Source organism: Nomascus leucogenys, chromosome 15 (genome assembly GCF_006542625.1).
Source record: "Nomascus leucogenys isolate Asia chromosome 15, Asia_NLE_v1, whole genome shotgun sequence".
NCBI lineage: Eukaryota > Metazoa > Chordata > Mammalia > Primates > Hylobatidae > Nomascus > Nomascus leucogenys.
The window spans coordinates 78,561,886-78,574,096 of NC_044395.1; the positions used below are offsets into that span (position 1 = coordinate 78,561,886).

General features: G+C 54.1%; 1 protein-coding gene across 2 annotated transcripts in view; it reads left to right on the top strand.

The window, feature by feature from the left end:
• The window catches only part of OTOG (otogelin), a 98,897-nt gene extending 86,901 nt beyond the window's left edge, over nucleotides 1-11,996 (top strand). For both annotated transcript variants that reach the window (XM_030829330.1, XM_030829331.1), the window contains 12 exons: nucleotides 264-368; nucleotides 500-607; nucleotides 1,030-1,131; nucleotides 3,867-3,965; nucleotides 4,839-4,879; nucleotides 6,426-6,501; nucleotides 6,594-6,772; nucleotides 7,529-7,633; nucleotides 7,809-7,928; nucleotides 9,141-9,186; nucleotides 11,612-11,691; nucleotides 11,796-11,996. In XM_030829330.1, coding sequence (XP_030685190.1) covers nucleotides 264-368; nucleotides 500-607; nucleotides 1,030-1,131; nucleotides 3,867-3,965; nucleotides 4,839-4,879; nucleotides 6,426-6,501; nucleotides 6,594-6,772; nucleotides 7,529-7,633; nucleotides 7,809-7,928; nucleotides 9,141-9,186; nucleotides 11,612-11,691; nucleotides 11,796-11,996 — 1,262 coding nt within the window. The remainder of the gene's footprint in view (nucleotides 1-263; nucleotides 369-499; nucleotides 608-1,029; nucleotides 1,132-3,866; nucleotides 3,966-4,838; nucleotides 4,880-6,425; nucleotides 6,502-6,593; nucleotides 6,773-7,528; nucleotides 7,634-7,808; nucleotides 7,929-9,140; nucleotides 9,187-11,611; nucleotides 11,692-11,795) is intronic.
• Nucleotides 11,997-12,211: the final 215 nt, after the last annotated feature.

The following is a 12,211-nucleotide window of genomic DNA, read 5'->3' on the forward strand; positions in this document are numbered from 1 at the left end:
ATGAGCTGACGATCGGGCCCATCTTTGGGGTTGCTGTGAGATGGGATGCATGTCAATGGATGTTAGCTCTTGCTGATCTTCTGTCCCAGCCCTGAACCCTCATGTGAACCTCAAAGGCCTCATCTAGGAGTGTGGGTCCCGGGGGATGGGGGGAGGAGTGGGGCCAGGCGTCCAGGGGTTGGGCAGTTGTCCAGTGTTCTCCACTGGAGAGCAGTGGGGACATCCGGCCCCGAGGTGACAGGCCCTGTGGTCCCCGGGGCCAGTGTGTAACCAGACTCTGTGTGAGGGCCTCGCCCCCACATGCCGCCCAGGCCACCGCCTCCTCACCCACTTCCAGGAGGACTCCTGCTGCCCCAGCTACAGCTGTGGTGAGAGGCCCGGGGCGGTGAGGATGGGGGGCAGACTGAGGGCAGTGGGGGGAGGACAGCTCTGGGGGCAGGGGCCCAGGGGTGGCCAGGCAGGTTCCTCTCCCAGCACCTAAATTCAGCCTTTTCCCCAGAGTGTGACCCAGATCTCTGTGAGGCAGAGCTGGTCCCCAGCTGCCGACAGGACCAGATCCTGATCACGGGCCGCCTGCGGGACTCCTGCTGCACCTCCTACTTTTGCGGTGGGTCGCCGCCACCAGACGCCAGCGCACACAGCCTGATCACAGTCCGCCGGCCTCACCCCTGTGTCCTTGGGCAGCTGGGAGGAAAGGCTGGGGGTCTTCAGATGGGGTGGGCAAAGGGAGAAGGATGAGCTGACTGTCCAGGAAACAGTGTGGGAGGAAGAGGACACCGACCCTGTGTTCCCCCTAGATTACTGAGCACGAGGAAACTGGTGCTTGTTCGGTGTAAGCCTTTGGGTGGACATGAGGGAGAACTTCCAGATTCTGATTCCAGAATGGGTCACATGAGACCATGCGATGCTGCCATTAGTTAGCTCTTGCCATACCTGGGTTATTGAGGAGGCCCCACCCCCAGCAACGTGCTGTGTGCCAAGCCCCTATGAGGGGACTGCTGTGACAGCATTGGCCCTCTTCCCCCTCAGCCTGTGGCGACTGTCCAGACCCGATCCCCGAATGTCAAGAAGGGGAGGCGCTCACCGTGCACAGGAACACCACAGAGCTCTGCTGCCCTCTGTACCAGTGTGGTGAGTCCTGGCTGGGCACATGGCGGGCTGCGGCAGGAAGGGGCCCTTCACAGAGTTCCCACCCCAGGACCAGTGGGGGTTGACAGGGAGCAACAGAGCGCTCCCAGGTGGTGAGCTCTGGAGGGGCCGAGCAGCAGAATCCAGGACAGAGTGCAGGCCCACCTGAAGAAGCTGGGTCCGACTGTCAGTCTGGAGGGTGGGAGGTCCAGCCCTGTCCCCTCCATGGAGGCCCCCAAGGGCCAGACAGAGGCTAGGGTTGAAGGACAAATACTTGGGTCCCTCCATCCTCCACAGTGCTGATAAGAAGTCCTCATTCCCTGACCGACCCAAAGCTCCCCTTCAGGGTCACTTTTGCCACTGTGTCGCCATAGTGCCCGCTCCTGGAGGCTGTATCACAGAAGGCCCTCTGTTGCAAAGCCTCTGAAGCGCTTTGATTTTGTAATTATAAATAAAAGTATGTTTTTTCCAATATTTTTATAGGGCCTGGTACCTGTATGTATGATACTATACATACGTGTAGACATGTATAGTATGTGCATATCATGTACTGTGTTCATAGTACCTTGACATAGAATGTACTATGTACATAGTACCTCAGTAGTAACTGTTAAGCATAGTGCAGCCAGCATTATGGACTGTAAGCAAACCTAATGGATGAAAATGAACAAAATGGTTTGATTTAAATATTATTCAATCTACAAAAATTGCTTTGCACACTGATAATAGGAGAAGCATGAGGTTTTTTTCTTACACAGAGCAGAGTAGGAGAGGGGCCTCCACTAGGATACCCAACGGCTGCTCTGATTTGTTCAATGTCAAGAGCCATCTCCGAAACAATGTAGGCTCCCATCCCATGAGAGTTGCCCAGATGACCTGGCCGCACCTGACCAGGAGCTGGTTGGCCCACTTGCCACAGTATTTGCAAGACTCATGTGAGGAGAGATTCACTACCCTTTCTCCTTCTCTTCTGTCTTTCTCTTTCTATCATCACCCCTCGCCCTCAGCCCTCCTGTATTCACATTTCTTTCCATGTTTCTCGGGAGGCAGCCTAGTCCTGTGGATGGAGTATGGGCATAGTCAGTTGGTTTCTGAGCCTCAGTTGGGCTGTCTACCAGCTGTGCAGCCCAGGGCAAGTTCCTTACTCTCTGAGCCAAGGTTGCTCATTTGTAAAATGGCGATGCTAGTATCTGCCTTGAGGGGCTGTTGTGGAAATTAGAGATAATTTTTGTGAAGGACCTAATGGTCCTTGGCATGCAGTTGGTGCTCCAAAACAGAGGCTGTTGATATTATCACTTTCTCCCAGGCTTCGTCATACTTTTGCTATTACAAAAGCACTGTATATGCATTGTAGAAAGTACAAATTCCAAGTAAATGCAAGAAAATGAAAATACCACCTTCCTACCTGCGAGATAATTCCACTGCCAATGCTTTAGTGGATACATATCCTTCCAGATTCTCTCTATGGCTTTATATAGATGTGTGTGGTTTACCAAAATCAGCTCATCCTGGACATACTCTTTTTTTAAAAAAACTGGCTGTTTTCAGTGAACAATCACTTTCCATGTTAATATGTTTTCAACTCATCTCATGCCCAGTCGGTTTCTTCCTGTTTGTCCAATCCAGGATCCAGTCCCGGACCATGCATTATAATGATGTGCCTCACATCTCTCTTATCCTAGCACAGGTCCCTTTTCCTGTATGACTTCCCACTGTAGAGTCCGGGCCATGACCCTGCAGAGAGTCCCCACTTCTGGACTTCGCCAGTTGCTTTCTTTTGGAGCTGCTTACCTTGTTCCCTGGGCCTCTGTGCTTCCTAAAACTGAAATTTCCATTTAAGGCTTGATGGGTTCAAGTTAAAAATTTGGGGCTAGACAGTACGTGCATGAGCTTCATAGCGCATCACATCGGGTGCCACACATTATCTGGCTGAGTCACAAGAATTGATGTTAACGTTGGCCCAGATTAGGGTGATGACCATAATCCTAAGATCTCTCTATCTTACATTTTTCCTCTTCCAACCAGAAAATAACCTATTACTTTGACACCATAAAAATGCCCTCCCTCATAATTTTTTGGAACACCATTTGATAATCCTTGCTTGTGCCAATAACTTTATTAATAAATCAAGTAACTCTTAGAGTTTTCAGATCCTCACCTTCGGTGCTGACCCTTGCCCCTCCCCTATCCACCAAAATGTTGCACCCAGGGAGTTCCCTCACCCCTTGCCTTGTTCTCTCAGCAAATAAGAATGGCTGAGGAATCCTGAACTGAGAAAAGTCAGCCTAAAGACTAGGAAGAAAGGAAGTGTGGGCCCTGCAGGGTAGCGTCAGCTGAAGCAGGGCAGGCTCAGGTGGGCCCCAAGTGAAGTTTCCACAGGGTGGGAAAGGTTGTGTTAGACAGAGCGGGATGTTCCCCATCAGCAGACCTTACCCTAGTGGCCGGCTGTCCTCGGACCACCTCTTGCAGGGTGACTCCGGACTGGGGAGGCCCAATTTAATGAGCTTGAGGTTCTGACCCTGTCATGTCACCAGTGCCTCACAGGCACAGCACCAGGACCTGAAGTAGCCCCCTGGGGAGACTTCGGGTGCCCAGACTCTTCCCTGGGGCTCCGAGGACAGTGGGGGTCACTAAGGAGGAGCTGGGGGTAGCCTCTCCTTAGCCAGTGTTGCCCTTCTGAGGATTCACACCCCCAGGTGCCTGTGACTGATGTGTCACCTGCCTCTCCTTCCCCACAGTGTGCGAGAGCTTCCGCTGTCCCCAAGTGCAGTGTGGCCTGGGCACTGCCCTGGTGGAAGTGTGGAGCCCCGACCGCTGCTGCCCCTACAAATCCTGTGGTGAGTCCGTGGTCAGGACAGCCTCCCCACTGGGAGATCCAGTGGCCCTGCTGAGGAGGGGTTGGGGGAGCCCGGCCCACCACTGTCCACTCCTCTCAGATCTGTCCCCTGCAGGGTCTCTAGAGGAAGCCACCAGAATCACCTTCCTTCTGCATCCGCACTCCGAGTGCTGAGCGTTCCTACAGCCTTTTCTCTCTAGGATAAAAGAAGGAAAAAGCAAGTTTCCCATTCCAAAGAGGGTTACCATTTTAAAAAGTCCTTATTGCAGCTGGGCGTGGTGGCTCACACGTGTAATCCCAGCACTTCGAGAAGCCAAGGCGGGTGGATCATGAGGTCAGGAGTTCAAGACCAGCCTGGCCAGGACGGTGAAACCCCGTCTCTACTGAAAATACAAAAAAATCAGCTGGGCACGGTGGCAGGTGCCTGTAAGGAGGTGGAGGTTGCAGTGAGCCAAGATAGTGCCACTGCACTCCAGCCTGGGCGACAGAGTGAGACTCCATCTCAAAGAAAAATAAAATAAAATAAATAAAAAGAATAGGCTCTGGACCAGGTGGAGGGATTAATCCAGGTGACAAAAGGAAACCTGTGATTGGCCCATCTGCCTATTTATCTTCGCTCCACACGCCGTGGAGAGCTTGGTGTTCAGAACCCATCACTGCCCATCTGCCTAACCAGCGGAGCTGCAGGCCTCCTCCTGCCCCCAGGGATGGAAGGAGGCTGAGATTTGGGCCTCTTCCTCTCCTCTCCCAGGCCTGGCCTGGAGCTGGGTCTTCAGAAGACGGGTTGTGCCAGCAGTGAGAGGTCCAGGGTACCCAGGGGATTTCCACCTGGACATCCCTGATGAAGTGGGGCCTGGCCCCTTGTGTTTTTCAGAATGTGACTGTGACACAATCCCGGTGCCCCGGTGCCATCTGGTATGGAGACCCTCCTCCCCCAACACTCCCTGGTCTGCTCCCCTTTCCTTTCCTCTCTGTCTCCTCCTCTAGAGAACCTGCTCCTTTAATCTAGTGCGGGGAACCCAGGGTTGCAAGTCAGCATTCTTGTCCCAAGCTCTGCCACTGGCTTTCTAGGTATGGTGCCCTCCTTTATAAAGTGGACATAATCATGCTTTAGTGTTGTGGTAAGGATTAAGTACAATGAAGATGAAAATTATCATGAAGATGATAGTGATGATGCTGATGGTGGCGATGATGGTGGGGACAGTGAGGAGGATGGTGGGGTGACGATGGTGATAGTGCAGTGACGATGGTGATAATGCAATGATTATGGTGGTGGTGATGGTGAAAATGATGGTGGTGGTGGTGGTGATAATGCAATGGTGATGGTGGTGGTGGGGACAGTGAGGATGGTGGTGGTGGTGACGATGGTGATAATGCAGTGGTGGTGGTGATGGGGATGGTGAGGATGAGGGTGGTGGCAGTGATGGTGATAATGCAATGAAGATGGTGGTGGTGGGGATGGTGAAGATGATGGTGGTTGTGGTAGTGGTGGTGGTGCTGATAATGCAATGGTGATGGTGGTGGTGGGGATGGTGAGGACGATGGTGGTGGTGACAGTGATAATGCAATGACGATGGTGGTGGTGGTGATGGTGAGGATGGTGGTGGTGGTGATGTGGTGATAATGCAATGGTGATAGTGGTGGTGGGGACGGTAAGGGTGATGGTGATGGTGATAATGCAATGACAATGGTGGTGATGGTGATAATGCAATGACGATGGTGGTGGTGGTGATAATGCAATGACAATGGTGGTGGTGGGGACGGTGAGGATGATGGTGGTGGTGAAGACCATAATGGCACTGATGATGATGATGATGACAATCATGGTGGTAGCTAATGTTTATTGAGAGCTTACTAAATGCCAGGAACTTTCCTAGGCCTTTCATGTGTATTATTTATTCTCACAACAGCCCTGTGAGGTTGATTCTGTTGTTTTCTCAATCCTGCAAACAAGGAAGCTAAGGTTAAGGTCATGAAGCTAGTATATCATGGAGCCAGGGCTGACACCCAGGAAATCTGCCTCCAGAGATCATGCCCTTAGCCACCAGGCTGCATGGCTACTGAGGGAAGTGAAAATACTTTAAGAAATGTGAAGTCATGTTTACAGTCCTTTTCTGAATTATATGTAACCCTCCCCACCCCAGCACACATTTCCTCTCACTCTGTCCCCCATTTCCTCCCTCCTTAAAATTGCTGAAGAAAGGTGAGAAGTAGTGTGAACCACCCGGGGCTCTGTCCCTCACTGAGAAAGGGGAGGACGCTGGACAGTGCTCCTCATTGGGGAGGCCTGGTAGCCACACTGGGTCTGAGCTTCCAGGCTGCTGAGGGGCCCCAGGCCTGCCAGCCCCCTCCTGCCCACCGCAGGGAGGGACGGACATAGAGAGGGGCCCAGGTGGCAGACTGCTCCTGAGGGCCAGGCTGGCCCCCACCCCAGGGTGCTGACTGCCTCTGCCCCACCCAGTGGGAGAAATCTCAGCTGGACGAGGAGTTCATGCACAGCGTGGAGAATGTGTGTGGCTGCGCCAAGTACGAGTGTGGTGAGTGGGGGAAGCCTTGGGGCAGAGCCAGGCAGGGAGGGCGTGGGTGCCTGGGCTGTGGATGACCGTTGCCGCCCTGCATGCCCATCCAGTGAAGGCCCCGGTGTGTCTGAGCCGAGAGCTGGGCGTGATGCAGCCCGGCCAGACGGTGGTGGAGCTCTCGGCAGATGGCGTGTGCCACACCTCCCGCTGCACCGCTGTGCTCGACCCTCTCACCAGCTTCTACCAGATCAACACCACCTCCGTGCTGTGTGACATCCACTGCGAGGCGGTAGGGTGCAGCCCAGGGCAGGGTAGGTGGGGTCAGGAGGGCTTGCCTGGCAGACCCTGGGTGCTCCAGGAACCAGAGGGGCCCTTGAAGCTACCCTAAACCCCCAAGACAAGTCAGAGGGGCCCTCAGAAACCTCTGTAGAAAGTGCCAAGAAAGGGACTGGGTTGGGAGAGGCCAGGAGGGGAACAGTAAGGGACGGATTTAGTGCCTGGCAAGAGTGGGTGCTGACAGAGACAGCACACCCTTATTAGGTGCCTACGGAATGCCTGGCACATTCCCTGTCCCTTTGGTTTGCGTGCTTGTGCTGCTACTATTTGGTGAGCACTGCTTCATGCCTAGTACTTAGGATGGTGACTGGCCTCTAGTAAGGGCTAAATAAATATTAGTTGGATAAAGGGGGTTAGAATTATTCCCATTTTTCAGAGGAGAAAACTGAGGCTTAGGGAGACTCTGTCATTTGTCAAAAGTCCTACAGGAACTAAGACTCAAATGGAGGTCTGTCTGGAATAAAAACTGGCATCCTTACTTAGCAGAAATGGCTTGGAAAGGGTGGAGATGCTCTTTGCTGTAAGGGAAGCTCAGGGTAGATACAGGGATGACTAGCTGCCTGCGACAGAAGGAGGCTGGGAGCTCCTCTTCCCGAGCACTTACAGAGGGCCCTTCCAGGCTCTGGGGTCCCTCACAGATAAGCAGGCTGTGGGAGAGCCAGGGTGGAGGTGGGCATCTGGCTGAGGCCCTCCCCGCCCTGGCCTGTAGAACCAGGAGTACGAGCACCCGCGGGACCTCGCTGCCTGCTGCGGCTCCTGCAGGAATGTGTCCTGTCTCTTCACCTTCCCCAGTGGCACCACCTCCCTGTTCTTGGTAAGCAGCCCCCTCACTGCCCACTTAGGAGGGTGTCCCAGTAGGGGACACCAGGACTAGGGCCCTCTGTGGCTCGCAGGCCAGGGCTAGGTACAAATAGGCTCCCAGACCCTATGGGTTTGCTCAGGCTGTCCATCTGGCCACAGCTCCCATCACCCACTTCTGTGTCCTCCAGCCCGGGGCATCCTGGATCGCAGATTGCGCCCGCCACCACTGCAGCAGCACTCCCCTGGGTGCCGTGCTCGTCCGCTCTCCCATCAGCTGCCCACCGCTCAATGAGACTGAGTGTGCCAAGGTCAGTGCCTCCTTCTCCACTGAGGCTGTAGGCCAGGGGCATCAGCTGTCTCACTGGTGGTGGGGTGGGGGTCCTGTATGCAGGAATGTGGGAAGAAGGGCTCCCTGGAGCCTGTGCCTGCACTGCCACCCCAAATCCACATCTCTCTCTGCATTTCTTTTTGCCCTGACCACATCACACCCTGCCTCTTCACACATCACATGACCACATGCAGATGTGCACAAACACACACTGTTACATGTTCTGGGCACATTCAGCCAGACATCAACACAGGCCACCAGCCACTCACACACCACACACTCCAGGGACATTCACATCAGCATGCCAATGCACACACCACATGTCATCACACCTCAAGGCACTCACATAAGCACACTCTGGCACACACATGCCACGCAGATGCAGTTCAGTCCTGTGATGGCTGGTGGGTGTCCAGCACTAGCGTGGACAACTGTCAGTATGGGCACACCTCAGAGAAAAGGATTTCCTGGAAGGCTTGGGGTTATTGTTGAATTATTAAAGTCTCTGAGATTAATAGTGGACATTTGAAGATTTCCGACTCTTCCCTAGAAAACAAATATACACACACACTCAATGACACTCATACACACACCCACACATGCAAAATCACACATGTACACACAGATGCTCATGTATGTGCTCACGAAATCCCACACACATACTGAGACCCACCCCCCAACACACACACTTATGTACAAAGAAAGGTCCCATCCACTGTTTTACCCGTTTCATTATAGAGGAGGAGGGCTTTAAGGGATACTTGCTCCCATTTTAGAGATGGGAAAATTAAGCCTAGAGGAAAAGGATGATTTGTCCAGGGCTGAGGTAGAGCCCAGGCCACTGACCCCAGTGGGTGACCCCTGTGTCCCTCCTCTCCCTTATCCTCTGTGCTAGGAAGCACTGGCGGTGGGGTAGGCAATAGAAGGCGTGAGGGGAGCTGCCCCAGGAAAGACGGGAGGCCCTGCACCATCTTGACCCAGGCTCCCACCCCAAGGGGACCACGTGCAGCCTTAGTGCCAGCTTAGCCCCTGTGGCTCTCCCATGGCCTGGCAAGGGGCCTATGCTCCTGCCCTGGGGCATCACGGGGAGAGAAGAGTCAAGACTCCTGTATTCTGCCTGTTTCTGGGATCTTGGCTCCCAGCCTGGACAGGGGTCCACACCTACCTACCTCCCCCGACTTCCTCTCTCTAGGTTGGGGGCTCCGTGGTACCTTCCTTGGAAGGATGCTGCAGGACCTGTGAGTGAGCATGGTGGGGGCCCAGGGGTGGGGGGCTCTGATGGAGGCATAGGGTGTCATGTCAGGGGACAGAGGACCAGGTTCCTGGCCTGGCACCTAAAATGATAGCTCTCCTGGGCTGAGTAGATGAAGGGATAACACCCACACCACAGGGCTCATGGCACTGGTGCAAATATGCAGATGGCTGGAGGCCATGTTTGTGTCCTTGTTCCCATACAAAACCTCTGCTTCTTGTCACAGCCAGAGGACATTGGGGCATAGCATTCAGGAGGTCAGTAGCTCACCAGTTACTTTGCCTCTTCCTGCCCCTGCCAAGGCCCCCAGCCCAGATGCTCCCACATAAATTCTCCCGTGGTCAGACGCCCTGGTCTTGGAGGAGCCTCCTGGGTGGGATTCAGGCCTCCAGGGTCCCTGACAGTCTGAGTGCGAGCTCTGTGCACCTGTCCTGATACCTGGTTCCTGGGGCCCTGGCCATCCAGAACTGTAGCCCCCAACCGTGTGTACATGCACATCCCAGTCAGCCTCCGCTTTACACCACCTTCAATCCCCCACCCACATCTTTCCCCTGTGCCTGCCCTCCTCCTAGGAGACCCCATCTCCAGAAGGCAGTAGAACTTGGGGCCCTGTTATGTGCACTTCACATACTCCAAGAAAGCCAGGCTTGGGGCCTCATTGGCTGATCCCTTACCCACAAACTCATGTTCCCTGAATGTCCCGTGTGCCCCCGTGTGACCTGCACCCCATATCCCTCTCCCCAGGTTCCCCGGGGACCCTGTTTCCTGTGGTCCCCGTTAGTCCCGCCTCTCCTCCACGGGTTAGTGTCCACTGTCGCCCAGGTACTCCTCTCGGAAGCCCACTGCACTGGAGGCAGGCAGCTGCATTGCTATGTCCAGCAATGTCCCTTCTGCTAGGTGGCCCGATCTCTGGGGGCAAGGGAGGGGGAGGGCCCCTGCTCCCCACCTCTGGCACAGGCCATTGGGCCTGCAGTGCATGCTGGGTAGTGAGCTGTATCCCTGGGGTTGCATGGGAAAGCTTCAGCAGGGCCCACTCACCTGGCACCCGAAAACGCCCCAGACTGCCACTGCTTTGCTTTTGCTGGTCACTCAGCCAGTCTTAGTCCAGGACCCAGAAGGCCATGTCAGGACAGCCCTTAGTTCTCCTGCCTCCTGGAGCAGAGAGGGAAGACAAAGTGGATTTAGCTATGGCCAGAAGCCATCTAGCTGATGTAGTAGGAAACCTCTGTGGTGAGGCTCAGAGACCAGAAGAAAAGATTCCATTCCATTTCTAAAGGGATTCCTGGGATTACAGAGTGAGTGCATGTACCTGGCAAATATTTGTGGAGCTCCAGCTATGTGCCAGACACTGTTCTAGGCACTACAGAGCCTTGTGGAGCTGACATCTAGTGGGAGAGACAGAAAAACAAGTATAAAAATATATACCAGGATGGAAGCATTGAGTTTTGTAGGGCCTGACTTATGCAACGTGGGGGGCTTCAATAAGAAGAAGAATACAAAATGTACAAATCCACATTAAGGTGTGAAAGGAAATATTTATTTAAAATGCAAAAGGAACTTACAACAAATTCTGGAAGGGGCCTGTGCAAAAGAAGGCCATAAAGCTTATGATTCAACATCGTAATTACCGATGTGTTTCTGACAAGACAGTGATTGTCCCCTCGACAAATATAAGCAAGGGAGGGGTCAGGGAGGGAGGACTGAGTAGAGGCAGCGAGTTGCAACTTCAAGAAGGGGAATCAGGTAAAGCCTGGGAGAGGAGAGATTGCAGCCAATTGCTAAAGTAGGTGAGGGTGTAAATGAGCCACAAGACTGGTTGTCTGTGAGAGGCATGGTCCAGGCAGAGGAAACCCACACTGGTTAGTTTCCATCCCTGTAACAGCTCTGTTAGATGGGTGAATCCCTGGTCCAGTTTGATAGCTATGGAAACCAAACAAAGCATCCCATTAGAATGAAGCATCCCACTAGAGATTGGGGTTTCTATTCATTCAGGAAATTGCAGAATCTTAATGCTTGAAGCCCTCTCAGGATGGGAAAATTGAAGCTCAGAGAGGGGTAAGGGTAAAGTGGCCAACACAGCTTAGAAATAGGCATTAGGGCTGGGGTGGGGAGGCAGCCTCACTCTGTCCCCAGATGCTTCTCTGCCCTAGCACAGAGTCCTCAAGGGGGCCCTGCTGGTCTTCCTGCCTCACTTGCTCACACTGCTCTGTTTCTGCCTTCCTGACTCCGCCTCCTTCCAGGGCATTGGGTTAAAAGGCTTTCCCTGGATGGGGAGGGGCACTAATGCATGGGTGCTAATGCTGGAAGAGAGACCCTCCAGTATGACACTAACTGCCCTGGGCTGGCCCATCCTGCTGCCCCAAAGAAGCCTGGTCTTGGCCACAGCTGCCTCATCCCCCTGTCTCCCCCAGGTAAGGAGGATGGGCGCTCCTGCAAGAAGGTGACCATCCGCATGACCATCCGCAAGAATGAATGCAGGAGCAGCACCCCTGTGCGTGGTGGTGCCCACAAGGCAGTGGGGCAGCAAAAGATGGGGATGGAGGGGGTTTGGGGATGTGAACGCCACAGGCTGCCTCACTGGCCTGCCCATTCCAGGTGAACCTAGTGTCCTGCGATGGGAGGTGCCCATCCGCCAGCATCTACAACTACAACATCAACACCTATGCCCGATTCTGCAAGTGCTGCCGTGAGGTGGGCCTGCAGCGGCGCTCTGTGCAGCTCTTCTGTGCCACCAATGCCACCTGGGTGCCCTACACCGTGCAGGAGCCCACCGACTGTGCCTGCCAGTGGTCCTGAGGCCTGGAGGCCCGGGCTAGCTGGACCACCTCTGCCAGCCCCATTTTCTCTTTCCAGCTGGCCCAGTGTGAATGGGGGTATTAAAGGTGGTAGAAATCTGGCACGTGTTGAGCATGGAATGGTGGGAAGAGGTCACAGGAGTAACCAGAAAGGGTCACCCCTGCCCATCCTGGCTCCCTTTCTGGACTCCCCATTTTCCACACATGCGAAAGTGT